Genomic DNA, 24,757 nt, shown 5'->3' with positions numbered 1-24,757 from the left:
TAAGTCTGTTTGCTTGTTGGCTGAGCTCTAAGTACAGACAGGCTCTTAGTGTGTTTGCTTCCCTACTGTGTCCCCCCAGCCCCTAGCACAGAGCCTGGTACATAGTAAACACTCAAGAAGTATTTGTTAAATGAATAAACAAATAAGAGAATGAATTGCTTTATAGGTAAACTCATAATGCTTCTCCATGGTCCCCACCCACCTTGCTCTTACCCCTAATTTTCCTTCTCTGGCATCTTTTTCAGGCATCCAGTCTCAAAGCCAAGGCAACCCTTCTGGCAATTCCTTCTCTCTGACCTCCCAAGTCTACTCCTACAGACTTGACCTTCGCAAAGCCTCTTTCCCTTCCCACTTTCCCTGCTACTCACTGCCATGACCCTAGACCTCATTACGTGGCTTCAGTAACAAAAACAGCCTCTTAACTGATTCCTAACCACAGCCATGTAACTACTATCATTTATTGAGCACCAAGTACTGTGTGCAGTGATTTACACAGATATTGTCTCATCCTTTTGATAACCACAAGGGATGGGCTGTTTTCTCAATAAAGACACACAGGTTTTGCTAGATTCAGTCACTCAATCTTAAGTCACGCAGCCAATAAGCAGCAGAGTCCAGTCTCACTCATCCAATGTGTTTTGAACCACTTCATATCCAATGAATTATCCCATTATCAAAGGCAGAGTATTGTTCTTAAGCATACACTTCCCCACTCAGAAACACGTTGCCTGCTGTAGGGACCTGGCCGATAGGCAGAGAAGCAAGCAGGCAGTCAAGGTCTCCTGGCTCCATGGGAACACTGCTTATCAGAGAGCCAGTTCTGTAAGCTGGACAGCAGTCAAGGTCTCCCAGTTTCTTGGGATGCTGTGTGCAAGGCCTGCCAGATGATTTCTCCCATGGAATGCTCTTTGTTTTCTGTATCTACATAACCTTGCTTCTTCTCTGCCTGGGTGTGGATCACTACCTCACCGGCAGGCTGCCATGGGAGACTCTCCCCGATCAGTGAGTCTCAATAAACCTATGTCTCGCACTCAGCCACCTGGTGTGTTCTTTGGGCTTGCAACTTCCGACACAAATCTTGGAACAACTTTGACTCAGTCCTAAGACCTGCTGAATTACAAACACACTCCTCAGGTTGGCATTTGATATGTTTCACCAGCCTTAGCGCCCATCTTTTTCCTTCAAGTGACTAGTCCCTTTCCACTGAAGAACAGAACGTCACCCAAATACAATACCTGCTCCTGGTGCCTTTACTTAATTTGTGCCTTCCATCCGGAATTCCTAATTTGTTTCTTCCTGTCAAATGTCATCATCCTCTAAGGCGTTTCCTCAAAGATTACCATTGAACACCCAGAAGCCTTCCTGGTTCTTCCCCAACCAGATATGGTCTCTCTCCATAACAGTGTGTATTAGTATTTTCCATTTACTGAATGCTTGCTATGGGCTGGGCAGAATGCTAGACATTAAATATCAATTTGTATCATAACAATACAATTTGCATGGGAACACTAAGCTTCAAAGAGAAAAACAGAATTTGCCAAAGTTCTCTCGCAGGATTCAAATCCAGATCCCCTTAATTCTAAGTTGAGATCTCCCAATTCTGTTCAACCCATCCTGAAACTTGCCCCAGGACAAATGGCTCAAGTTTCCATGTCTGCTCAGTCCTCTCTTCCTCATCAAACTCCTTGTCAGTGCTCTGTAGCTGGAGGACAAATGCCAGTAGGACCCCAGTTTTTCTTCCTCCTCCCCTCCTTACCCGGATTTCCTTGCTCTCATGGTAAAAATCCTTGTCTTCCATCTTCTCAAACAGGAGAACTCTCCCTGGCCCAGCAGAACAAGCAAATCCCTTTGAATAGGCTGCCACGGCAAACACCTGGGGCAAGGTCAGCTGGCTGTGGCTGCTGGTCATCATGATCTGTTCATAGGAAGGGATCGGGGAAGTCATTGTTGGAAACTCGATCAAGCTAGAAAAAGAAAATAGCATAGAAGGTTTAGAGACAACCCTAAGGGGATGAAATCTGCTAAGGATGAGGAAGATCGGCTGTCCTTTCTCCCCTAGTGTGAGCCCCTTTCCCATAACCAAAATGCTACCCCTTGTCTGGGATGCTACACAAACTCCAAAGAAAAACTGGAAAGAAAGACACATTTACTTGGTAGTCTCACCACCCGGTGTGGTCACTATTATTATTATTATCATCGTCATTTTGTTGTTTACAAAAAAGTGGTTCAGAGAGATTGAGTTTTCTAAGATTACACAATCAGTAAGTGGAAGAGCTAAGATTTGAATCCAGATGCCCATTCCCTTCCTCTTTCCCTCCTTCCTCCCTTCATTCATTCATTTATTCAATCAATCCTTCATTCATATAACAATATTTATTGGCATTATACTGTGTTAACAACTCTGTGAAACAACGGTAAATAAGATGGCCATAGTTCCTGCCCTCAGAAGCTTATAGTCTCGGGGGAATGCGATAAGGATTGCTAGGGGGCAGCTGAGTAGGATGGGAGCAGTCAGTCGGCAGGTAGCCAGGGTGTTCTGAGGACAGTTATAGAAGAGGTGCCCCTATGTGAGATGAGCAGAGGCTGAGAGCTCCCAGCTGAGACCTGAAGGACGAGCAGTAACATGTCAGGTGTGTCTGGGGAGTGGGATAGGGGTTGGGCGGCAGGGCAATTACACACGACCGAGCCCAGAAGCAAGAGCACGCATGAGGCAAGTGTAGTCGACAGAGGCCAGAGCTCATGCTCCAGACGTATAAGAAGGGTCAGAGCAGCAGGGACATGTGGAGTCTGGCCTTTATTGTTGGAGCCCTGGGTCCACTGAAGGATTGTGAACACAGAAAACTGGAGTGCATGGAAACTTCTTAAGAAGCACTTAACCAAATCATGACAGAAAAGGAGATGTCATTGGCATGCGGGATGGTGAGAATGGGTGGAACGAAAGTTACTGAGAAAGGAGGATGTACAGTCTGCCACTGTGGCTGAGGGCTTAGGCTCTCAAGTCAGACAGATCTAGGTAGGAATCCTGACTCTGCCTCTTAACAGTGCTGTGATCTTGGGGAGCTAGTTAACCTCTTTAAGCCTTAGTTTCCGTGTCTATAAAATGGGCACAATAATAATATGTGCTATATAAGGTAAGACTCAAGTGAGAATATATATAAAGTGCTCGAGGCAGTGCCTAGTACATACAATGGTACATTCCAATATGTGTGAGGTAGATTATTGGTTGTAGTAGAGGCAAAATTCACAGCTCCCTCCTGAGCCCTTTAGTCCACATGCTTCTGTCAGATTTACTGACATTTCTTTGCATGTCTTTGTTGGTTTATTGCCTCCTACCAAATTGTAAGGTCCTGATCGATCTGTGTGCCCAGCACCTAGCAAGATGCCTTGCACACTGCAAAGGCTCAGTGGACATTTATTTAGTTGACTCAGTAAATTAGGCAGCCTTTAGAAAACACAGTTTTGAAAATTTGCAGTTTTGAAGACCAGTCATACTAAAATGCTTATAAAATGAAAGTAGGTATAAAATAAAAGAAAAACTGTATCTAGGCTATGGTCATACTGTCAAATGTGTGCTTGAATACAGAAGAACAGTAGAAAGGCAGAGAAAACAATGAAGAGTTGATTTTTAAGGTAGAGAGGTTATGAGTGATTTTTAGAGCGTTGTTTTTGGTGTAATGCTGTTAGTACAATGAGCATATTTTTGTAAGAGCCCAGAGGGCGCCATTACCTCTCTGATTCCTGGACCTTCTCCAGGTTCCTCATCTCGCTGGCATGCTCCCTGAGCATTATACTTGTCTCCCAGCGTTGATCTCCAGATTCAAAGAGGAAGAGCTTGCCTGTGTCAGTGCCAACGACAACCCTGTCATCAGACACCCAGGTATGGGCTAGGTAGTTTTGGGGTTCTCCCCTCTGAAAGTTGGTTTGCTTCAGGGTTCCCTCAGTAAAACGGAGCAGTTTAAACATCCCATTTCCAGTGACACAAACCTGTGTATTATCCTGGGGACTAAAGCTCACCTGTAGAATGTGAAAGAATAAAAGACGAAGACTTATAAAACTAATCTTGATGGAATTATTTCCCATTTTGCTCATTAATATTTATTTCAGGTAGCTCAGAGTATCCTTTAAACATCACTAAATCATATCATTTTGATACCATATTTGATAAGAGTACAGATCTATATCCATTATGTTTTTGGGGACAAGAGTCTTATATTAGGAAACCTACAAAAGTCATTTTACAAGGGCCAAAGAGCAAAATGAGCAGGTCTTGACAATGGCCAAACTAAGTACCCCCCGCCCAAAAAACAACAACAAAGGAATGAAGGTTCAGCAGGAAACACAGAAACAAGTGAGTCTGGCAGGTTTATGTGCCCCATCCAGGGGTAGTGAGCCAATGTCAGGGACTGCCACGTGGTCTCTGACCAACTGAGCTTCCTTTACCTGCATCACAACATAAAGGACAGTCAACCTGTCACCCCACTAGACAGTGAGCCACTTGAGGGGCTGTGGCCTTTTCTTTTCTGTGTCCCAGTGCTGCGTTCACAGAGGACATCCAATAAATGTGAACTGAACCTACTGGAGTGGAGGTGCTCTCTACTCTGAATGGGGATGCCGCACAGGCCTCACGGTGGCCTGGGGGAAACTATCTTCTGGTTTTACCTGCCTTTAGCTGATTCTGTGAGCACCGAGCAGCCTTCTGATTACTAATTTCACCTCTTAAGTTCTCTACTACCAGGGAGGAAATACACTGGATAAACTATGTGAGTGCTCTGGTCCTGATGTACTGGTTTACACACCGGTCTCTTGTGAGAATAACTGAGTCCATGCCGACACACTGACTAGTTAGTATCTCTGAACGTGAACTCCAGGGAGTTCCTGAAAACTTGTAAAACTGAGTATTTGGTCCGAGACTGTGTTGACTGCACCAAGGTAAAACCTCCTTGGGACTCGCGGCCGAGGCAGGCAACCAGCTTCCTAAGAGGTGCTCTTCATTTTGCCTTCATACCACGATAGAAAACTCTGCTCCCCACATAACTGCAATTTTAGTAACAGCTTCCTAAAGATGTACTGCTTCACATCACATCCCTGAAATCTTCCCACTGCCCAGCAATGCTGCTGAAAAGAGGTCAGGACCAGGAAGAGAGAGCGAGTTTGATCAGTCCACCTCTGGGCCTGACTTGTGACCAGAAAGCAGTTCTGGGCCAGAGTAAAGGAGACAGGCACTGCTACTCACTACTCTGTGATTTGAACCTCTTGGAGCTTCATCTGTAAAATAGGTATAATAATTATGCATACCATATATGGTTGTTGTGAGACTAAATTTAAAAATGCATGTTCAGAAATCAGCACTGCTCCTGGTACATAGAAAATATTCAATAAAAGACAGCGCTTACTATTGTTTCTAATTTGCACCACACTTGTTATGCGGGGAGGTACCTGATAGACACCATTGTTCTGAGAGTCGATTCTAACAATGGCCATTACTTTCTGTTTTTCCCACAGCCAATAGACAAGGTTCGACTCTGGAGGTGATGTCTGAGTCAACAGGTATTTGGAGTCTGGAGAAAAGGCCATGCAAGTAAATCTCTGAACTGGGAAGTCAAAATTATTAAGGATTTTGCGCTTCCGGACAGGGATGGATGACAGTTCATAAATGGTGATGACAGGTTTTTCTTGCACCATCTCTGAGACAGCGAGGTATCGCCTATTGGGACTGATGCACAAGGCCAACATGCCTTGACTCTTCTCTGAGCCTGAAAACAGAGGTAAAGGGGAGAATAAGGGTAGATGAAGCTTTCACCAAGATTCAACGTGAAGCAGCCACAGTGGTAGGCACGGCTGACGCAATAGGAGAAAAGTGCAGAAACAGGTCATTGTCAGTCCACCAGCCCCTTGGTACAACTATATCTGGGGTATTATGAAAATGACTAGGATGGGTACCTCCCTGAGGTGAAGCTTGGAGGAGAAGTCAGGGAATGATTCCTGGAGGCAGACAATGTGGGATAGGGAGGGGAGTGGGGCAGGTGGCAGGAAGAGAGAAGGTATGAATGTGAGAAAGTAGGATATTACCAGAGCATCACATGTGAGCCAGGAATGACCAAAAATGGGTCTAGAGGGATGGAATAGGATCAGATCATAGAGGCCTTTATGCCCTGAGCAGGCAGCACTCAATACTCTCTGTCTACTTTCAAGGCTGAAATGCTAACCACTGGATTCCTCAGCCTCCCTTGCAAATAGGTGATCTATGTGACATTCTGGCCATGAGATAGATGTAGAAGTTTGCTGACTGGCTTTATGGTAAAGCTTGTGCTTTCTTGAAAACCAGGGATGGATGCACTCTATCCCCCTTTTCCTGGAATACAGAGGTGACATGTGGAAATCCAGCAGTCATCGTGCAACCTTGAAGTAACAAGCATGAGAATGAAAGCCATGGTCCTCTAGACAGCAGTGCCTGAGGCAAAGATTAAAGTGCAAATACTTTATTTGTGAAATGCAATCAGGGCCACATTATGACTTTTGTGGGCCTTAGGTACTTTAGCTTTCAGGGACACCTTCCTCTATTAAAAATGTTAAAAATTATATTTGCCACATAGGGTTAATGTACGAGTATGTGTCAGGATGGAAAGGGATTTACCTGGAATGAATTTTTGCCACTTCTGATCCATATTGTACCTCACACACTGATTTCCTGCAGGAAATATAATGATCTGCTCATCGAAGAAGAAGATATTGTTGACCACGTGGGATTGAAGACCAAAAACATGGTGCGACTGAGCTACCACGGTAGACATGGTCCCTGGCCAAAGAGATCTGTAAAGACCAAGCGCGCAGTTGAGCATGGAGAAGCGCATCGCCGCCCCGCCCCGCCCAGGACACGCCCCTCACCACGCCCCCAACCCTCCTCCACCGCCCACTCCAGCGCCCCTCACCCACTACCCCGCCGAGGCTCCGGATTCTCCCTTCCTTTGCACCCTCGCGCCTTCCTGCTCCTCCAGACATCCCCCCAACTCCCGGTACTCCCTCTCACCTTTCGCTTTTCCTCCCCGAGTTACCAGACCACACGTATATCCCGGGGTAGTACTACGGCTCTCAGGCAACCTCGCACTATGAGACGCCGGAGCGGTTCCTATAGCAACGGAAAACCGGAAGTGTGTCTGGGCCCGGAAGCGGAAGTCCAGATCAAGAAGTCCCGCAGCAGTAGTGAGCTGTTGGCTGTGGAGCAGCTCGGTTCCACGTGGAGCCGCGGCGTGAAGGTAGAGGACTGAAGGCCGGCGGCTGCGGCGAGAGGTGCCCGTTTCCAACCGCGCGGGCCTCGGCCTACTCCGCTTCCCCAGGTACGTGTTGGACGTGCGCGCTGCCAGATGGACACTCCTCCGCTCTCAGGTTCGGACTCAGATTCTGAGGATTCTCTTGTCACAGACAAAGAGGTAGGTGTCAGCCGAGCTCGCGTGGCTGGGCGCGGGGAGAGGTCCTTACTCCCCTGGTACCTATCGCCGATTCTGTCCTGCAGTTGCAGGATGCCTTTTCCCGAGGTCTCCTGAAGCCAGGCCTCAATGTCGTGCTAGAGGGGCCGAAGAAGGCAGTGAACGACGTGGTGAGCTCGGGCGCTTGGTGGAGGGGGTACTCGGACGTGAGATGAGCACAACGAAATGTGCTTGGGTGACTGAGTTCTTGTCCCAGAAAGGACACCGCTTGCGTGTTGTCAGGAGGGTCAATTACCTGTCGGGGTATTGGGGGATAGCACTTTGTCGGTTCGCCTAGCACCCTGGGCTTGAGAGAGACATATTCAGGGTTCCCTTCTTAGGAGCTCAGTGTCTGAATTTCTTAGAATGGCCTGCAGCAGTGTTTGGCTGAATTCAAACGGGATCAGGAATGGGTTGAAAAGCTTGATGTCACCCTCTCTGAATTTCTTAGAATGGCCTGAAACAGTGTTTGGCTGAATTCAAACGGGATCTGGAATGGGTTGAAAGGCTTGATGTCACCCTCAGTCCAGTGCCAGAAATCAATGGACCTCAGTCACCACCTCAGGACAAGGATCAGAAAGCTGTTGATCCAGAAAATGACTTCCAGCGGGAGATGAGCTTGTATGTTTGTTTTCAAATGTGGGAGAAGCTGTGGGTCCCTATGCTAGAGAGGGAGGAGAGAAGGAAAGTGGGGAGCCCGGACTCCTCAGAAGTTATCACAAGGCTGGGGTCAGGGTGGGAGGCCTCTTTGGACTAAAAAGAACTAAAGTTTTTTGTACATTCAATTATTAGAACAAAATTTGCTTATGGAAGTTTCTTATATAGATATTTTTAGCGACTGCCTAATAAGTCATAATTGGCATTAGTTTTGTAAGTTAGTGGGTACTTTTAGAGTGGTTATTCTTTTAAACTATTAATTTACTTTCAGCAGTACTTCCCACCACCCTACCTTTTTAAAAGAGTGTACAGTTCAATTTTTCCTAGATACCAAGTTAATGAGGTTTTTATTTGTGTGTTTTTGTTTGTGTGTTTGTTCTTGCTGGTGGAGGTCAGATGTTGAGAATCTTTCTGACCTTGGATAACTCATGAGAAGCAGTGAGAAGGAATGTAAGGCCTCTTAGCTTATTTCACACTTTGTCCTACATCCTCAGCTACCGTCAGGCCCAGGCCGCAGTGCTTGCAGTATTACCCCGCCTCCATCAGCTCAAAGTCCCTACCAAGCGGCCCACTGATTATTTTGCAGAGATGGCCAAGTCTGATCAGCAGATGCAGAAGGTAAGAAACAGGGAAGGTTTTTTTCTGGAAAGCCGAGGTGGTGTTGTACTTAAGTATATTCAGCTGGCTTACCTCCTGTACTGTTTAAAAAACTAAGCCTAATAATAGGGAACTAGTTGTCAGAGGACAATTATCACCTCTGTTGTCTACTTCACACTCATGCCAATCACCACCAATTAGATAAATGTAAGGATGACTTTTTCCTAATTTAAACAATTAAGGGGGGGAGGCTGAAATAATATGTGGTGGACCTTCTTTAATAAATTTTTTTTTTAAAAGCGAAAAACGAAACAATTGAGAGGAAAAGAACTGGAAGTGTGGTCTCCAAGGTAAACATGGCCTTTTGCATTTCCTAGCTGCCATGATCATGGCATGTTGTATAGAAAAAACACAGTTCTTGTCCTGCCATTGCCAGTGGGCAGTGCTATAACTTGTAGACAATTCATTTTCTCTGGGCTTCAGTTTTCTCTTTGGTGAAATGAGGGAATAATGTATGGCTGAGATGTAGTATAATTTAAAGTTAGGTACAGCTTGGTCCTCGTTTAACTTTGGGAGGAAGAGAATTGCCAAAATCTAATCCAAGATGTATTGACATAGTTCCCTTGGGTCATAAGCTGGATTTTAGGGAGCTCTTGTCTTGGCGGTACTTAGGGAAGCTAATCTAGAGATGGGCCCAGACACATCTCTGTACATTCACACTGACAACTGTTCATCCTTTAACTGAAATGTGTATGTTTGATGGAAAAGGCTAGGTGCCTGATATCTGTTGGAGTTTTTAATGTGTACGTGGTATATTGGAGACGGGGACTGGGGCTGCATGCTTGTTTAACCTCAGTCTGCAGACAGTAGGGATGGGGAGAAGTTAGTTTCTCCTGGCAAAATTGCAAGCAGTTTTGTATAATGGAACAAAGAGCACAGTGGGAATGGGAAGTTTGCTTGCAGGTTCTAGCTCCACCGCTGATACATTTGGGATCTTGGACAAAGTGCTCAGCCTTTGGGCCTCATTAGCCTCAGGTGTAAAATACAGGACTTGGAATAGGTGATTGTCGAGATTCCTTTGAGCTCCACAGTTTGCAGAACTGGGAATATCTGTTTTCTGCTCCAGTGTACCCTAACTAGTGGTCATCCCAGATTCAATTAACAAGCTGACAACATTTTGTGTTTTAGATTCGACAGAAACTGCAGGCTAAACAGGCCGCCATGGAGAAGTCTGAAAAGGCTAAGCAACTGCGAGCACTTAGGAAATACGGAAAGAAGGTGAGAAGGAAAGTGTGCGGGGGACAGGATGAGGCCGAGTGTGTTTGTCAGGCCAAATGCCGTGGTCTGATTTGTTCCATGCCTTGTATGTGTTCAGTCATGTGCTTATTATTTCATAGTGGAGTGTGTGTGCTAGTATTCATGAACTCAATCTTTTCTTGATGCCAATGTATCACCAGGAATCGTATGTTAACTGCAGGAGAGTCAGTCACCTCTTGGGGCTTCAGTTTGCACATCTATTCAGTGAAGAGTTGGGTCCAGATCAGAGGTTTCCAAACCTAATCTCACAGCAGAATCACCCGGGGAAATTTTTCAAAACAGATTTCTAGGCTTCAGAAGAATCTCTGGGAATCCGTGCATGTTTTCTTCCCTTCCCCCAAAGGCTTCTCAGATGATTCCAATATGCATACTGTTGAGAATCACTGGCCTAGCTGATTGTAAAGTCCTTAAAGGAATCATGTTATTGCCTGTCATCCAATCTGAGAAAAAAATGGCACCTATGTGTTAGAACTATGACTGAGTTCTAATGTAAAATCAGAGCAGCATACCATGAAACTTCGTGGTTTTTCTTCCTTATTTCATGGTCACCTAAGAAGGAAGATGACAGGAATTAAAGTTAGGGTTGTGGGAAGAACTGTTTGTGAGGAGGATCAGCATGGGTGTTGAGACTTTGTCACATTTTGGACGTAAACATTGTGAGCCTGCATGCTGAGGTGCTTCCTCATGTGGAGTAACTTCACTGATGGACATAGCGGAGGATGAATAGACAGAATCCTATCCTCTGCACACAGGCAGCTGTGGACTTACTGGATTGATCTGGTTGTGTGACTGAGATCAACTCAAAGGCATGGCAGTTGGATTCACAACTTGAGTAAAACAGATCCATTCAGTCAGGTCTATGAGCTCACTGTTTCTAATCTGAGGAAACCTCAGGGCAGTGGCTCTCAGCTAGGGGTGATTTGGTTTCCCAGGGAAATTTGGCAATGTCTGGAAACATTTTTGGTTGCCACATTTTGGTGGGGAGTGTGCGCCTGGCATCTAGTGAGCAGGGGGCAGAGAGGCTGCTAAATATCCTACAATGCACAGGACAGGCTGTCCACCCCTCAACAGAGAGCCATCCTGTTTAAACTGTCAGTAGTGTGGAGACTGAGGAACACTGACCTAGAGGAAAAGCGTCTCCTTTTGTCCTTAAAGCCTTTTTGTTTTTCAGGGAGATTGTTTTTTTCTGTTAGTGTTTTCATGCCTAGTAACTGTAGGTTAGATATTTAATCTGCCCAAATAAAATTAATGGGGAGAATTGGATGTGCACTTAAGCATAATTTGCTACAGTTTTGTAGGCAGGATTGTGTAATGGAGGAAGAGTGCAGACTGCCTGAGTGTGAATCTCAACTCTGCACTTTCCCGCTGTGTGACTTGGGCAAGTTACTTAACCTCTCTGTTTGTTTTCGTGGGTTGGTGATAAGAATTTTTATGTCACTGGATTGTTGAAAAGCTAAACTGAGAATGTACTTAGAGCCTTAGCACAATTTGGGCACACAGTACATGTTCAGCGATGGTGGTGTTATCACAGTGTTGTTACTGGGAGAATGTATACATTTGCAGTGATGGTTTGGAATGGCTGTGACCGTCCTGTGTCCATGTCCCAGGTGCAAACAGAGGTACTTCAGAAGAGGCAGCGGGAGAAAACACACATGATGAATGCCATTAAGAAATACCAGAAAGGTCAGTATGTCTCTCCTGAAGATGTAGGGGAGCAGGCTGCCTGCTAATTCTAACACCTCATGCCCTGGAGCCTGGATTGATGTGGAACTATTGGGCTGAAGGTTTGGGAACAGGATGGGGAGCAGGATGTGCGTCTTCCAATCAGTTCAGTAAACAACAATCTTCTTTTGATGTTTAAGCTTTTTATAAAATGTGATGGTGCTGATCAAAGTACTTCTTCACTCGCAGGCTTCTCTGATAAACTGGATTTCCTTGACGGAGATCAGAAACCTTTGGCACGGGGCTCGAAGGAAGGAGCTAAAGGCCAGCAGACGAAGAAGGGGTATTAAGTGTTTGATTTTGTTTTGTTTTGTGGTGTGTCCTGGGCCTGCAGTTCACAAGTATGGCAGGGACTGCCACGACGAGTGGCCTCAGAATGGAGAGAGTATAGCTGCTGCCTGTGGCCAAGACTTACAGGCGTCTGTGATGGGTGTCTTTAGCCATATCAGTCTTTGAAGATTGAAGGAAGGTGATTTAAGGAGTCGACACATTTTAAGTGAGTGCTTAGTCAAAGTGAATTCCTTACCTCACAGTGTGATGTTTAAGATTGCAGACCTCGGGTTCAGATCTGGACTCAGGCAGTCACTGGTAAGGTAGTTTTGAGCAAGTTACTTTACCTTTTTCAATGTTAATTTCTTCATCTATGAAAATAAGAAAATAGTATGTGCCTCATAGTATTACGAAGATTCAAAGGGATAATGTTGACTATTATAATTGTGCTTTTTAGTTCACCTTTATGCATTCCTGGACACCAGGCCTGTAATAACCATTTCTGTGTAATGTATGTAGTAAATGTTATGATGAGTCGTTTAGGGAGTAGTAGGATACGCATTGTAGAAATGTCTGACATGGTCCGGGGAGCAGGGTCTGGGGTTGGCTTCCTGGAGAAGGGACCCACCTGAGCTTAGCCTGAAGGATGAGTAAGAATTAACTAGGAGAATAGGAGAGACACAAGTTTTGGGAAGAAGGAAGAACATAAATGAGCAAAAGCTTAGAGATAAGAACAGTAGGTTTGTATGTGAGGAACAGCAAGCATTTGGTGTCACTGGGAATACAGTGTGAGGCAAGGAGTGGTAAGGGATTTGGAGGGGGATCTGGGCCCAGTCACAGCGGCAAACTGCCTAGTTGAGAAGCTTGGGCTTTATCCAGTAGACAGTGGGAAGACACTGATGGGCTTTACCCAAAATAATGAGCAGGTCATATTCATATTGCAGTGGTTCTTGTGTAGATGATAGACTTGAGGGAGGCAGAGAAATTGATTAGGGGACTATTAGAAAAGTACATATAAGCATTGATGATGACCTGAAAGTAGTCATGGAAGTAGAGAACAGAAAATGGATTGAACGAATATTCAAGAGGTTAAGTTAGCAGGACTCGGTAATTGAATTGGGTGTAGAGAGAAAGAAATAAGAGTCAAGGCTGACTCCCAGGTTTCTAGTCCAGTGGCTAGGGCATGTCTGTAGGAAGTGAAACCAGACTAGGGAGGGAGACGACATGTGATTTTTGGAATGCTGAATTTGAGATTCCTGTGGGATGGCCAGTTTTAAGATTTATTACATTTGAATATTAAATGCATGTATATATCCCTGAAAGGACTAGAAATAACTGTGGATGATTTAGGAAGGTTTAGTTAAAATAGGAAGCTTTCCAAAGATAACTGGTGAGCCACAAATTGTATGTGGATCCTTTCCTGGTTCTTGCTTTGTTTTCCTGCTCTAGTGGTTAAAACTATAAATAGATGAGCTTGCCTGGGGAATTTGTTAAGTAGGAATGTAGGGCCAAGGGTCACAGTGGTATCTACTTACAGACAGAATACTTCAGGGTATTGTTGGGCCGTGAGATTCATCAGAATTTGCAATGCTCTGGGTAACCCGTAAGACTGCTTTTTTCCAGTCCCAATGCCAAACGACGCTATAAAAACCAGAAGTTTGGTTTTGGTGGAAAGAAGAAAGGCTCCAAGTGGAACACTCGTGACAGCTATGATGATGTATCCAGCTTCCGGGCCAAGACAGCTCATGGCAAGGGCCTCAAGAGGCCTGGCAAGAAAGGATCAAATGTGAGTCCCAGAGGCAGGTGACGGGCTGATCAGCCTCCTCTCCCACCCACACCTGCCCACTCTCTTTCTTTCCCTTTGTATCCTGACCCTGGGGCAGAAGGCCATGCTGCTATGTGACCACATGTGGTATTTCTTTTTCTGTAGAAGAGACCTGGAAAACGGACAAGAGAGAAAATGAAGAGTAGAGCACGCTAGCAACATCTTTGTATGCACAGAACCAAGAAAAAGGAAGGAAGAATTGGGATTTCACAATACAATTGGATCCCTTAGGTTGGTTTCTTTTTGTAAAAAAAAAAAAAAAAAAAGAATCATTCAATAAACTAAAAAAATGATCAAAGAAACATATACCCTTGGGTGAAAATTCAGTTAAGACAGATTTAGAAGTTACTTTTACATATTAAATAATACTTCTATTTATTGATAATAATTTAGACATTGAGTCTAAATTCCCTTCCTTTTATGGTAGATGAAGATTTAACACCCTCATCAATTCCTCTTCCCCATCCTGCCAGTTAATATCACGACTTTGGGTAAATCAGTAACCAGTGTTATATCATCATGATTGTTTAAATACTAATCACTGGAGAGCTACATGAACTATGATAATACTTCCTGTTTAATACAATTTTTGGTTTTTCTTTGAGTTAATTGTTACCTTATGTTTTTCTGTATAAAATTTTCCTTCTATATCGTTAGATGGTTCATCATTTTATCCATCTTAAAATTTTTCTGCTATAACCAAGGGCTGTCATACAAATGTCACCCTGTCTCTTTTCTATACCTTCTAGGTTGGCTCCACTGTTTGGTTGGTGCAAAGGTAATTGTGGTGTTTGCAATTTTTAACCTAAACCACAATTACTTTTGCACCAACCTAATATTTCCTGGATCCCGTATTTTTCTGTCTTAGCTTATGCCAGCCTTTGCTCTACACCGTTTTTTAGTATCTCCCTAAAAATGGGAAGATGAGAGGTGAATTTTTCGTCTCTTTGCATTTCTGCAGTTGCCTTTAATCTGGCTGCTATGAATTTCCCGAGAATGTTGCAGGCATGCTTCTTTGTCTTAGCCAGCCTCCTATGTTGCCAGTGAGAGGCTTCTCTCTGGAAGCTTTTCTTCTCTCCGTGATCTGACCTTCCATGATGTGCTTGGTGTGCTCCCATGTTCGTTCTTTGATTAGGGTATTTGGAAAGATTCAAGCTCTTTGGTTCTGGGAAGATTAATTTGATAACTTCCCCCCTATTTGTTCTAATTCTAGAATTTCTGTTAGTTAAATGTTGAACCTCTTCTGATGATCTTCTAAGTTTGTGTTTGTATTTAAGTTACACTTTGGGCAAAAGACTTCTTTGATTCTTTTTTCTAATCATTTTATTGAATATATATTTTAGCTTTCATTTTTCACTTTGTGTCCCGAAGTTTTTTCTTCTCTAATTGTTCCTTATTCAGATGATTTTAAGTTCCCTGGTGGTCTAGTGACTGGCATTTGGCGCTTTCAGATCGTTTTACTCGTATTCTATAGATGCCGTCCCCACTCATGTCTCTCAGAATGTGAATTATAGTTTTGGTTTTTAAAAAAGGTTTATTGTGTTCCCTTCATTCTGTTACCTCGTGATTCCTCAAACTCCATCGTATATGCATTTTGGTCTCCCTTTTTAATATAGACTTTCTAGTACAAAAGAATGAATTTAGCTTTTGTAAACTAATTTCGGTTAAGAAAATTCGGAGTAAAGAAGTTGTGTTTTCAGAAGACCAATGATTTCCCCTTGACCTATTTTTGACAATCTGTACAATGACTGGGGCAAAGCATAGAAATTCAAATAAGGAGCCTCAGGATCAGTTAGAAACTTTGAATTATGTTTGGAAGATATTGAGAGTTTTCAGACAGTAGAACACAGGTTAACAGCAGTTCACACTGTAAGGCCAAAAGTAAGTTATTAATGCTAAGTACTTTTAAAAGGTTTGAAAACCATGTCCCTTCCTTCCTTCCTTATTTTGGTATAGCAAAGGTTTACAAATGGAGTCACTTTCCTTAATTGCAGAGGTATAGTCCATAGAACTCAATTATATCACTTCTACCATTTCAGTCTTCAAATGAAGTATAGGGTGCAGGCATTGTTATCCCGCATGTCCATGCATTGAAAGGTAACAGCCTAGCAGTTCCCTGTCCCCAGTACCAGCTGTCCGTGCTTTGCTTTGTTCCAATATGCGTGTGTCTCAGTTTTCAAGTGCAGTTAAGTAAGAGCAGTTTCTCAACAACACTGTTCATAAGTAGAAACTTTACTGCTTGCTCTTTAGTCCTCAGATCACTAAGTAAATTGAAGAGGCATAATGATTTCAAAGTCTGACGGTGATTGATCACTGCACATCTGGTACTCGAATCTAGACTTCGAAAGGAGTAAGACAATTTGCCAAGGCATAGAAACGATGCTTGCTCCATGTCATGTACAAGAAATAGCAAGCAAGTACTGTTTCGTTTTTTGTTTTTTGTTTTACAAATAAAACACTTGATTCTCAAAGTTTTTAATGTTTTAATCTAAATAAATAATAGTGTTACTATTTTTCATTTTCTTAAGCATTTAACAGTAAGGTGTTTAATCATTTGACTAAGTTTTAAAAATTCATCATGAGTGTATTTTGAGGAGAGCATAAAGAGTGGATTATGTGATATGCGGAGAGCTGAGTCTATGAGCTAGTGTAAATTAGACAATAGGTTAGGTTCCTGGTCGTCTTTCATCCCAAAGTTAGCTCTGATGGAGGGCATTGTACCCTGCTTCTCTGTTCCTTTAAATAGAGCAACCCGATTTTTTCCACTTTCATCTCCTTCCCAACAGCACCAAAAAAAAAAGGCTTACTTTGTACACTCAACTTATCTAAAAAATATATACAGTCAGTCTTCACTTTGCAATGTAGTGTAGGACCATGAAAATGACTTGCTTGGTAAAACTATGCAAAGTAATCTTAACACATTTTGACAAATTTAAAGGTATGGGAGGGGTGTGGGGCATAGACTTCCGTGCCCGCTTTGGACACACCACCCTCCCACTACCTCATTGTGTTCACCACCCTGGAAGCTCTCCAAACCCTGTGGGTTAGGGGTTTTTATGGAGGACTCAAGTATATCTGCAGGATTGATTAAATCATGGCCATTGGTGATTAACTTGATCTTCAGCCCCTCGTCTCTCCCCAGAGATTGGGGGGTGGGACTGAAAGTTCCGAGTATCTAATGAAGGCTTCGTCTTTTGGGGAACAGCCCCATCCTGAGGCTATCTAGAGGCTGCCAAGAGTCACCTCGTTAGTACAAAAGATGCTCCTGTCACCACTATCACTTAGGAAAATGCAAATGATGCAGGAGCTCTGTGTCAGGAACAGGACAAAGAGTAAGTATCTTTCTGTGACATCACAGGTCACCCTCTGGTCTTTGGCCATGAATCCTTATGGCAAAAGGATTATAATAGTTCAGAGATAGGTACATTTCTAGATTCCCATGTAGTCATTAATGATGAGTCCATCATCTTGTACCAAACTATCTCTTAGGGCTCAGCCACTCAGGTTTGTAGGCTTCCATTCGATCTTGTCAGGTTCCAGAAGCAAGATGATCGCAGCAGAATATGGCTTCACCCTTTCAGACATAACTCAGGAACAGCCATGTGGAAAGATACTGGAGGGGGGCGTGGTGCGTGGAGCTTTTTATGCCCACCCTGGGCATGCAGCGCTCTCCCAACAGCTCCATGTGTTCACCATCCTGGAAGTTTCCTGGCTCTCTTTTTATAGAACCTTCAAATGGTACTTTGTCCAGATGTTTTTTTAGAGCTGGTTTTTTTTTGTGTGTGTGTGTGTGTTTTTTCCAGACAGGAGTCCATCAGCTTCAAACCCAGGGTGAAAATACAATGTAGGTGTAGGTTAAGGGTTCAGGCTTCCCTTCCCAGATTTTTATTGGTTGTTTTCAGCCTCACACCTCATTCCTTAGTGTCCCTGTGTTTTATTTAGTGTTCTTGAGCCCCAGGCTTTTCCCATTTCTCTAAGAATAGCCCTCCAATGCAGCAGTATTACATGCCTGGCTGCTGGTAAGTATGGAGTGGGACACCGTGGAGACTGTCTACCAATGTCCATTTTCAGTTCCCTGCTTCCCGCCCCTCTGTCCCTGGGAGGACTGGGGCATGGGCTCCATGCTCAGAGGTATCCCATTCAGCTTGCATTTTGTGGCTTCCTCTGCCCTCTTCCATCAGCTTTCCACTTTTAAGTATGCCTTCAGTTTTCTTGGTTGCTAATGGTTTTCTCCCAATCTCTCTGTTTTGGGTTCATACCTTTTGTATCCCCTTATTATCCCTTACTGAGGTCTGGGAAGGCAAAGGAGAGATTGTTTGCAGTTTGCCCTCTTACTGGAATTCTCCCACTAGTTTATGTGATTGAGGATTTGAACCAGTGGAGTTGGACAGGACGGAGAAATGTAAGACTCGGGATAGGAGAAGTTTGGGCTTTAAAGTATCTTTACTGAGCAGTTCTCACTTCGGGCATTAAAGACGGGTTGACCTCACTGCTGGAAACTACTTGTGGCGATCATCTTCTCCCAAGCTCCACATTTTAGCCTTGTACAGAGTGATGTCTTGATAGACCCTGTAGTGGTTCAGCCTGTGGTCATCGCGTGCTGGGTCGACCTAGAGAGGAGAGTGTAAGCGTCAGAAAGCAGCCTTTGGGGAAGGGGGAGGCCCTGGGTTTGAAGTCAGATGGACCTGGGCTTGAATCAGGCCCGATCTGCTGATGTGTGACCCCTGGTGCTTTTCCTTGCTAACCCTGTTTGTGAAATGAAGAGGACAGCATTGACATCAAAAGAGTCATAGGACTGAATGACAATAACCTATGCAAAGTTGCTGCCCGCCCCTGTCCTCTGCCTAAGTTGGAGGCCTATGGACTCTTTCCCCACTGGAATGTAAGGTCCAGGAGGGCAGGTGCTGTGTCTGTTTATGTCACTGCTTAGCTCCAGCACCTAGAACAGTGCCCAGCACACACTAGGTACTCAAGTACATATTTGTTGAAGGAAGGAAGGAAGGAAGAAAGGTGTTGAAGTAGTTACACAGAGAACTGAGTAAGAGTGAGCAGTCTGACACATAAACCTTAGAGAAGCAATTAAAGGACACACGTTCAGCACATTTTATTAGACCAGAGGCTGAGCTGTATTCATAGTGTGTGGTTTCCCCAGTGTCTCAGTATTGGGGTTGGGGGTTCTCTGCCTGTTTGGGGTGAGGTACTGCCAGGGGCAGGGATCCTAAGTTAAGTTGGTGCTGAGCAAGCCTCTTCAGCCCCCAACCACATCACTGAAACTCCTGTGTATTTACCTTTTAGGGTGATTGTATAACACCTGGATATAACGTTCTTTTGCTTATACTTGAATCTGCCACCAGCGCCATCTGATGGCATTGTCCCCAGTTATAGTGATGAACAGGCTTGGTGTCTGCAGACCCTTTATAACTCCATAGTGATGACTGATCTGGCGGCCACGCAGTGAGTTATCTGCAAGGCCTAGGAGGGTCTGAGCAGGGCGGGGCTGGTCCTTCCTGTCACGGCGTGGTAAGCCTGCCATGAATTGTGCCGGTCAAAGATGCGACATTTCCACATGCACACCTGTACTCATGGCAGTCAGGCCATTTTTAAAACAATGAAGACTAGTGAGTTAAATTATTTGTGCTTCATAATACTTTTCTGAGTTGCTAAATCACTAACTTGGATGATGTTTATCTTCACCTTCACCTACCTTTCTTCACACCTCTCCTCTCCTCCAGCGACATGCACACAATTTCCCTGTGAGCATTTCTCGCTTCCCCGGCTGTCTAACCCGCCCTCTCCCTCTTGGACTCAGTTATCCTTGTGTAAATGGCAGGGCTTCCGCTGGAACCCTCACCCTGTCTCCTGCAGTCTCATCTCTCCGTGGTGGTACCTCACGTTTGAAGAGGAGCTGTTGCAAATGAGCAGCTATTAGAGCTCCTCCTCACGGGGAAACCTGGCTCACTGAGCCACTTACGCCCATCGGCGTGCAGTACCCCTGTGCAGAGCCACACGCCCGACTAAAGTTGTGTAAGTGGGCGAGAGGGTCAGGTCTCCATAGCAGACATAAGGGAAGGACAGGGTATTGGGAGTTTGTGGGAAGGGAGCACCTAGTGGACAAAGAACTGGGATCAAGCTAAGGGGCCAGGAGCAGCACGTGATGGTTGTCGGTGGGGCCATGTCCCCTTTCTATTCTTCCTCATGACATCATAGTAGCCCACGTTTATTGAGCACTTACTATGTGCTAGGTACTATCCTAGTAGGTTATGTACATTGTCTCAGCTAATCCTCACCACAAACCTTCAGGTGTCCAAATTATTATCCCCATTTTAAGGTAAGTAAATGGAGGTTGAGAGATTTAGGTCACACAGCAGAAAGTGGTAGAGCAGGGATTTAAACTCACGCTGTCTGGCTCCAGAGTCACCCTGTTACCTTGAAACACTGAGGTACACAGTGTTATAGAAGGATGGGGGCAGTGCCCAACTCTGCCTGGTGGGCAGAAGTCACTTAATGGGACTTTCTGGAAGAGGTGACTCCTGAGCAATCTCGAAGGATGAGTAGGAGTCCCTGAGGCATATGTTCTAGGGGTCAGGAAGCGGCGACAGGAGCCGTCCATGTGGAGATAGATACAGGGGATGCAAGAGTCTGGTGCCTGCAAGGCAATGATGGGAGTTCTGATACAGCTGAGGAACAGTTTCCAAATTCACATCACCCACAGAACATGCAGATAGACTACGAGCCAAGTGTTAAAAAAAACAACATAACAACTTAGGGGAAATAGAAGTTTTGTAACTCTTGATGTTGAAGGTTTTCCTAAGAATGGTACAAAACCCAGAAACCATAATGGAAAATGGTGGCACAATGACTAATTAAAAATGAAAACCTATGTGGTGAAAGACATAAACAGAGTTAAAAGACAAGAGCAGCAGGAAGTTCTTCAAGTTGTCTATTCAGAAGTCTGCATTTCTTAGTAACAGAAGCCCTATATCATCTAGGGTGATGACATACCAAAGGGTCCATTTCCCAGGCTCCTTGCAGCTCCTGCTGGCCTTCCCATCAAATGAGGTGAGTATTGTTACTACTATTCTCAGTTTCCAGGTAAGTGAGATATTAAGTGTCTTGCTCAAGACCACACTACTGGTAGAGCAAACAAGGCAGGCTGGCATCAGCATCAGTCACCTTTGTTAATCAACACTTACATGGTACTATGTGCCACACACTGTTCTAGTCACCTTTTAAATTCTACCTCATTTACTCCTCATAACAACCTTATGAAATACGTACTGTAAGAGCTCCATTTTACACCGAGGAAACTGAGTCATAAAAGAGCTGAGTCACTTACCCAACATCACACAGCTAGTACCGTAAGTGGTAGGCAGAGGTCAAACCCAGGCAGTCTGGTCCATACCCTGCTCTCTCAGCCCCCACCTCTACTGCCTCTGTGCTTCCTAAGTAAAGGAGCCGCACTTACCAAGGGATCTGCATTCCATCCAATTTCTTGGCTCTCAGTCTGTGTCTCTGGGTATTTCTTCCTTGGTCCCTGGGCAGCATGGTGAATAAGATTCAGAAACCTGTCTGGAAGACCAGGCATGTATTATGAAATCCGGCTTTGGGGACCCTGAATAGTTCTGTGCTTTTAACTCTGGCCACATCCTTCCTTAGAGGCAGAGCACCCGGCCTCAGAGGCTTACTTAGGCCTCACAACATGGGTCTGCTTCCTCCTCATCTTTCAACACATATTTGGTGAGCCAAACTCTGTGCCTGACACTGTCCTGGGGCCTAAAGGTAGAGCAGGTAAGACAGACACGGTCCCTGTTCTCCTGGAGCTCCTGGTCTAGGTGGAGGGACAGGGGACACAGCATATGTTATACAAGCAAATGGGGAGACTGTGACGCGAGCTGTGAAGAAGGGAGTGGGCACAGGGGCATTCAGAGGCCGGCTGGCTGCTTCAGACAAGGTGGTGAGGCCGCTTCTCCAGATGCCAAGCAGGAGCCAGCCTGGGAAAGAGGCAGAGAAGCACAGCACAGGCGGCGAGAACAAAGGCCCTGAGGCCTAAGCGAGTGTGGCCAGGAGAGGAGGAGGAGGCTGTAAAGTGAGGTCAAATCCTTCTGTATAGACAGAAGTCTGGCTGCCAACACCAGGTGTATTTGTAACTCCACAGCTTAAGGACTGAAAACATTTTCAGTTTCTCCACTATCAGTTCTCAATTTGTGAGAGGCCATTTGACAGTGGGAAGACCTGGGCTTTGTAATTGGACATTTCTGGACCTTCCACTCCCAGCTTGTCAGGTGGCTTAACTTTTCTGGGCCTCACTTGCTCGTATTTTCCTGTAAAATGGGAGAAAAATATCCACCTCAGGAAGATGACTGAGAATGGAATAAGAGAGTGAAAGGGGGCCTGACATCCAGCCGAGCTCATCCTTAACAAAAGGGAGCTAGTAATAAATTACTGCCTGGCTTTCAAGACTTCATCATCTGTCATTTTCCTTTTTTCTGCAAGTCCCCAGCTCCTATCCTTTAGCTAGGCTGGTGTCTTCACTACAGATAAGGACCTTACTTTCTTTGGTTGTGCTCTCTCGATTAGTCTACTCACGTGTCTGTGCACTGTGCCGACCGATCCTGTGTGCTCTCCCCACGCCACACCCCTTCCCCATCCTCTGATACGTCCCACATCCTTCCTCTATCATAGTCTAGTCTAAGAAGGTAGAGGGGAAGGAGAGAAGCTTGCCAGGAAGGATTACGCTTTCCATCAAACCTCTCTTCCCTCATTCTCGCACGTGATCCCCACCCCCTGTGTATTTCATACAAGCCAAATTAGTGACAGTTCTAGGGCCATGGTCTCTCTCATTCCTGTGCCTTTCCATGTACCTTGGAATTTCCTTCCACAGTTCTATACCTGACATACTCCTCCTCATCCTGTTACCAACTCCTTTAAGAAGACCTCCCAGAACTCAATACCTGATTTAGGCACCTGTTTTCTATGCTGTTGCCATCTCAGTCCCAGGCTTCACTAAGGTATGAGATCCCTCACCCCACATAGCGACTATCACATAGTAATAATGCAAATGACATTAATAACATTTCATGTTCACCAGCACCACATACTGTCCTAAGCACTTGCATTATTTTGTTTAGTCGCACAACAACCCTAAGTGATAAGCTCAGAGAGGTCTAAAGTACTTGCCCAAAGTGTCACAGTTGTGAGTGGCAGAACCAGGATTTGAATTCAGTATGACTCCAGAACATGTGCTTGTAACAGCTAAATGTTTGATGGATGAATAAATGGAAAGTTAAGGCCATTAGGAACATTTTTGTTGGCTTGTGAGTTAATAAACTGGCAGTATGGTGGCATATGTCAGTCTCTTGTGAGCTTGGTTAGTATGAGTCCAGTTCTCAGATGATCGAAGCAGAGGACTGATGTTTGCCCCAAGGTAACTACCCTGCCAGTTCTCTCCAGCCAGTTGCCTCTATGTGCTCTACCTCAGTGGTATTCTCAAACCCCCGGACTTACCATCTGCAGGTTCCTCCAGGTTATCATGCCAAGACATGGGCTTTCTGGTAATTATGTGAACTGGAGAAAAACAGCATCACGGGTTCACGTTAAAACAGTATCTCCCTACCTTCTCTAAGACCCATCTTAGGCCAGAAGTCATTTAGTATTTTCTCAGTGTCTGTCACATGTGCTAGGCACTAGGGAATAAGGCCTTCAAGGACCTCACAGTCTAGAGTAGCACTGTCCAGTTCATTGGCCATCAACCACATGTGGCTACTTGAACTTGATTAAAGTTTAATACAATTAAAAATTAATTCCTCAGACACACTAGCCACATTTCAAGTGCTCAATAGCCACACGTGGCTAATGGCTACCATTTTGAGCAACACAGATATAGTACATTTTCATCATTGCAGAATGTTCTCTTGGACAGCGCTGGCCTACTGAAATATATACAAGGGAGCCAAAGAATGTCAGATAGCTCCATTTGAGCCTTGATGGTATTCAGGAGGAGCTGCTGTTACAAGACCAGAGGAAAGTGCTGAAGGAATGTGCAGTGAAGAGTGAGTGAAGGGTAGGGCCATTTGACCAGGGGGACACTGCGGGCCCTGAGTCTACTACCCCTGAACTTTCCAAAGCTCTAAGACAATATTAGAAGCCTGAAAAAACCCCAAACTTTAGCTTATGAAAAACAAACCAAAACAGAAACAAAACATAAAACCCTGCTAAATATAATTATTTCAAAAGCAAAATGATAAAAAGCCTTCCAACTTTTTTTATAACAAAAGTATTTTAATTGTGACCTGGGTGTATTTGAATATATCTAATATATTTGATGTGATGTGCGGCGAGAACCTCCCCCGGCTTGCCGCTGCCCCCTCCTCTGCAAACAGTCGGAGTTCCTGAAGTCTAGGAAGTGGGGCTAGGTCAGAAAAGGCATCTCCAGTGCTCTGCCCCAACCCCGCCTCCCCGTCCAGCACCCTGGATGGTTCCTCCTTCTCCGAACGCCCCCTCTCCCCTTCCTACACCCCGCGGAGCCCCTCACCCTTGCGCAGGGGATTCACGTGATACTGCGTGTAGAGTTTCTGGGTTCGTAGCTCTTTGAGGTACAATTCCCGCAAGATCTCGTCCTTTTGGACCTCATCTTGCATCTCCTCCTTTTGGCGTCTGGCCATGTCCTTGGCCCTGTTGGATCCGGCCGGGCTTTCTCTCACAGTCCTCTCTACACTTGCAGAGTTGGGGGCCAAGGGCCGTCTCCAGGCAACGGAGTCCTGGCGGTCTCCAGGCAACAGCGTCCTACGTTACCCTCTTCCCTCGGACCTCACTGCAGCCCGCCCATACCCCACTTCCAGAATCGTATTCCATGCCCCTCCCCCTTGGGGCGCTGGACTCACCTTCCGCATCTTCTCAGGACAGCGTG

At 45.0% G+C, this 24,757-nt stretch overlaps 3 protein-coding genes across 6 annotated transcripts in view; 1 reads left to right on the top strand and 2 right to left on the bottom strand.

Moving 5' to 3' along the window:
- CFAP57 (cilia and flagella associated protein 57) overlaps nucleotides 1–7,131 on the bottom strand; it is a 59,316-nt gene extending 52,185 nt beyond the window's left edge. For 2 of the 3 annotated variants that reach the window (XM_074334551.1, XM_074334553.1), the window contains exons 1-5: nucleotides 7,028–7,127; nucleotides 6,635–6,810; nucleotides 5,437–5,753; nucleotides 3,728–4,014; nucleotides 1,757–1,964 (exon numbers count right to left, since the gene is read on the bottom strand). In XM_074334551.1, coding sequence (XP_074190652.1) covers nucleotides 1,757–1,964; nucleotides 3,728–4,014; nucleotides 5,437–5,753; nucleotides 6,635–6,791 — 969 coding nt within the window. In that variant the 5' untranslated portion in view covers nucleotides 6,792–6,810; nucleotides 7,028–7,127. Of the gene's footprint in view, nucleotides 1–1,756; nucleotides 1,965–3,727; nucleotides 4,015–5,436; nucleotides 5,754–6,634; nucleotides 6,811–7,027 lie in introns of all 3 variants that reach the window. The other variant, XM_074334552.1, reaches the window with a different exon arrangement.
- On the top strand, nucleotides 7,126–15,402 carry EBNA1BP2 (EBNA1 binding protein 2). The gene is made up of 9 exons (XM_019751100.2): nucleotides 7,126–7,427; nucleotides 7,511–7,594; nucleotides 7,915–8,084; nucleotides 8,615–8,738; nucleotides 9,906–9,995; nucleotides 11,642–11,717; nucleotides 11,946–12,039; nucleotides 13,650–13,812; nucleotides 13,957–15,402. The coding sequence occupies exons 1-9, from the start codon at nucleotides 7,362–7,364 to the stop codon at nucleotides 14,005–14,007; spliced, it is 918 nt and encodes a 305-aa protein (XP_019606659.1). The 5' UTR covers nucleotides 7,126–7,361; the 3' UTR covers nucleotides 14,008–15,402.
- A 1,503-nt stretch (nucleotides 15,403–16,905) lies between these two features.
- On the bottom strand, nucleotides 16,906–24,662 carry CFAP144 (cilia and flagella associated protein 144). Of its 2 annotated transcripts, XM_019751039.2 has the most exons (4): nucleotides 24,383–24,659; nucleotides 23,356–23,415; nucleotides 21,317–21,420; nucleotides 16,906–18,461 (listed from the first exon to the last, which is right to left on the bottom strand). In XM_019751039.2, the coding sequence occupies exons 1-4, from the start codon at nucleotides 24,510–24,512 to the stop codon at nucleotides 18,351–18,353; spliced, it is 405 nt and encodes a 134-aa protein (XP_019606598.2). In that variant the 5' UTR covers nucleotides 24,513–24,659; the 3' UTR covers nucleotides 16,906–18,350. The 2 variants fall into 2 exon arrangements, with proteins under 2 accessions (XP_019606598.2, XP_074190659.1); XM_074334558.1 differs by lacking the exon at nucleotides 23,356–23,415 and having other exon boundaries at nucleotides 24,383–24,662.
- Between the last annotated feature and the right edge of the window lie 95 nt (nucleotides 24,663–24,757).

The sequence above is a fragment of the Rhinolophus sinicus genome, linkage group LG06 (assembly GCF_036562045.2).
Source record: "Rhinolophus sinicus isolate RSC01 linkage group LG06, ASM3656204v1, whole genome shotgun sequence".
In the NCBI taxonomy this organism is placed as follows: domain Eukaryota; kingdom Metazoa; phylum Chordata; class Mammalia; order Chiroptera; family Rhinolophidae; genus Rhinolophus; species Rhinolophus sinicus.
The sequence above is the reverse complement of the archived record's forward strand: the minus strand, read 5'-3'. Positions and strand labels throughout refer to the sequence as shown.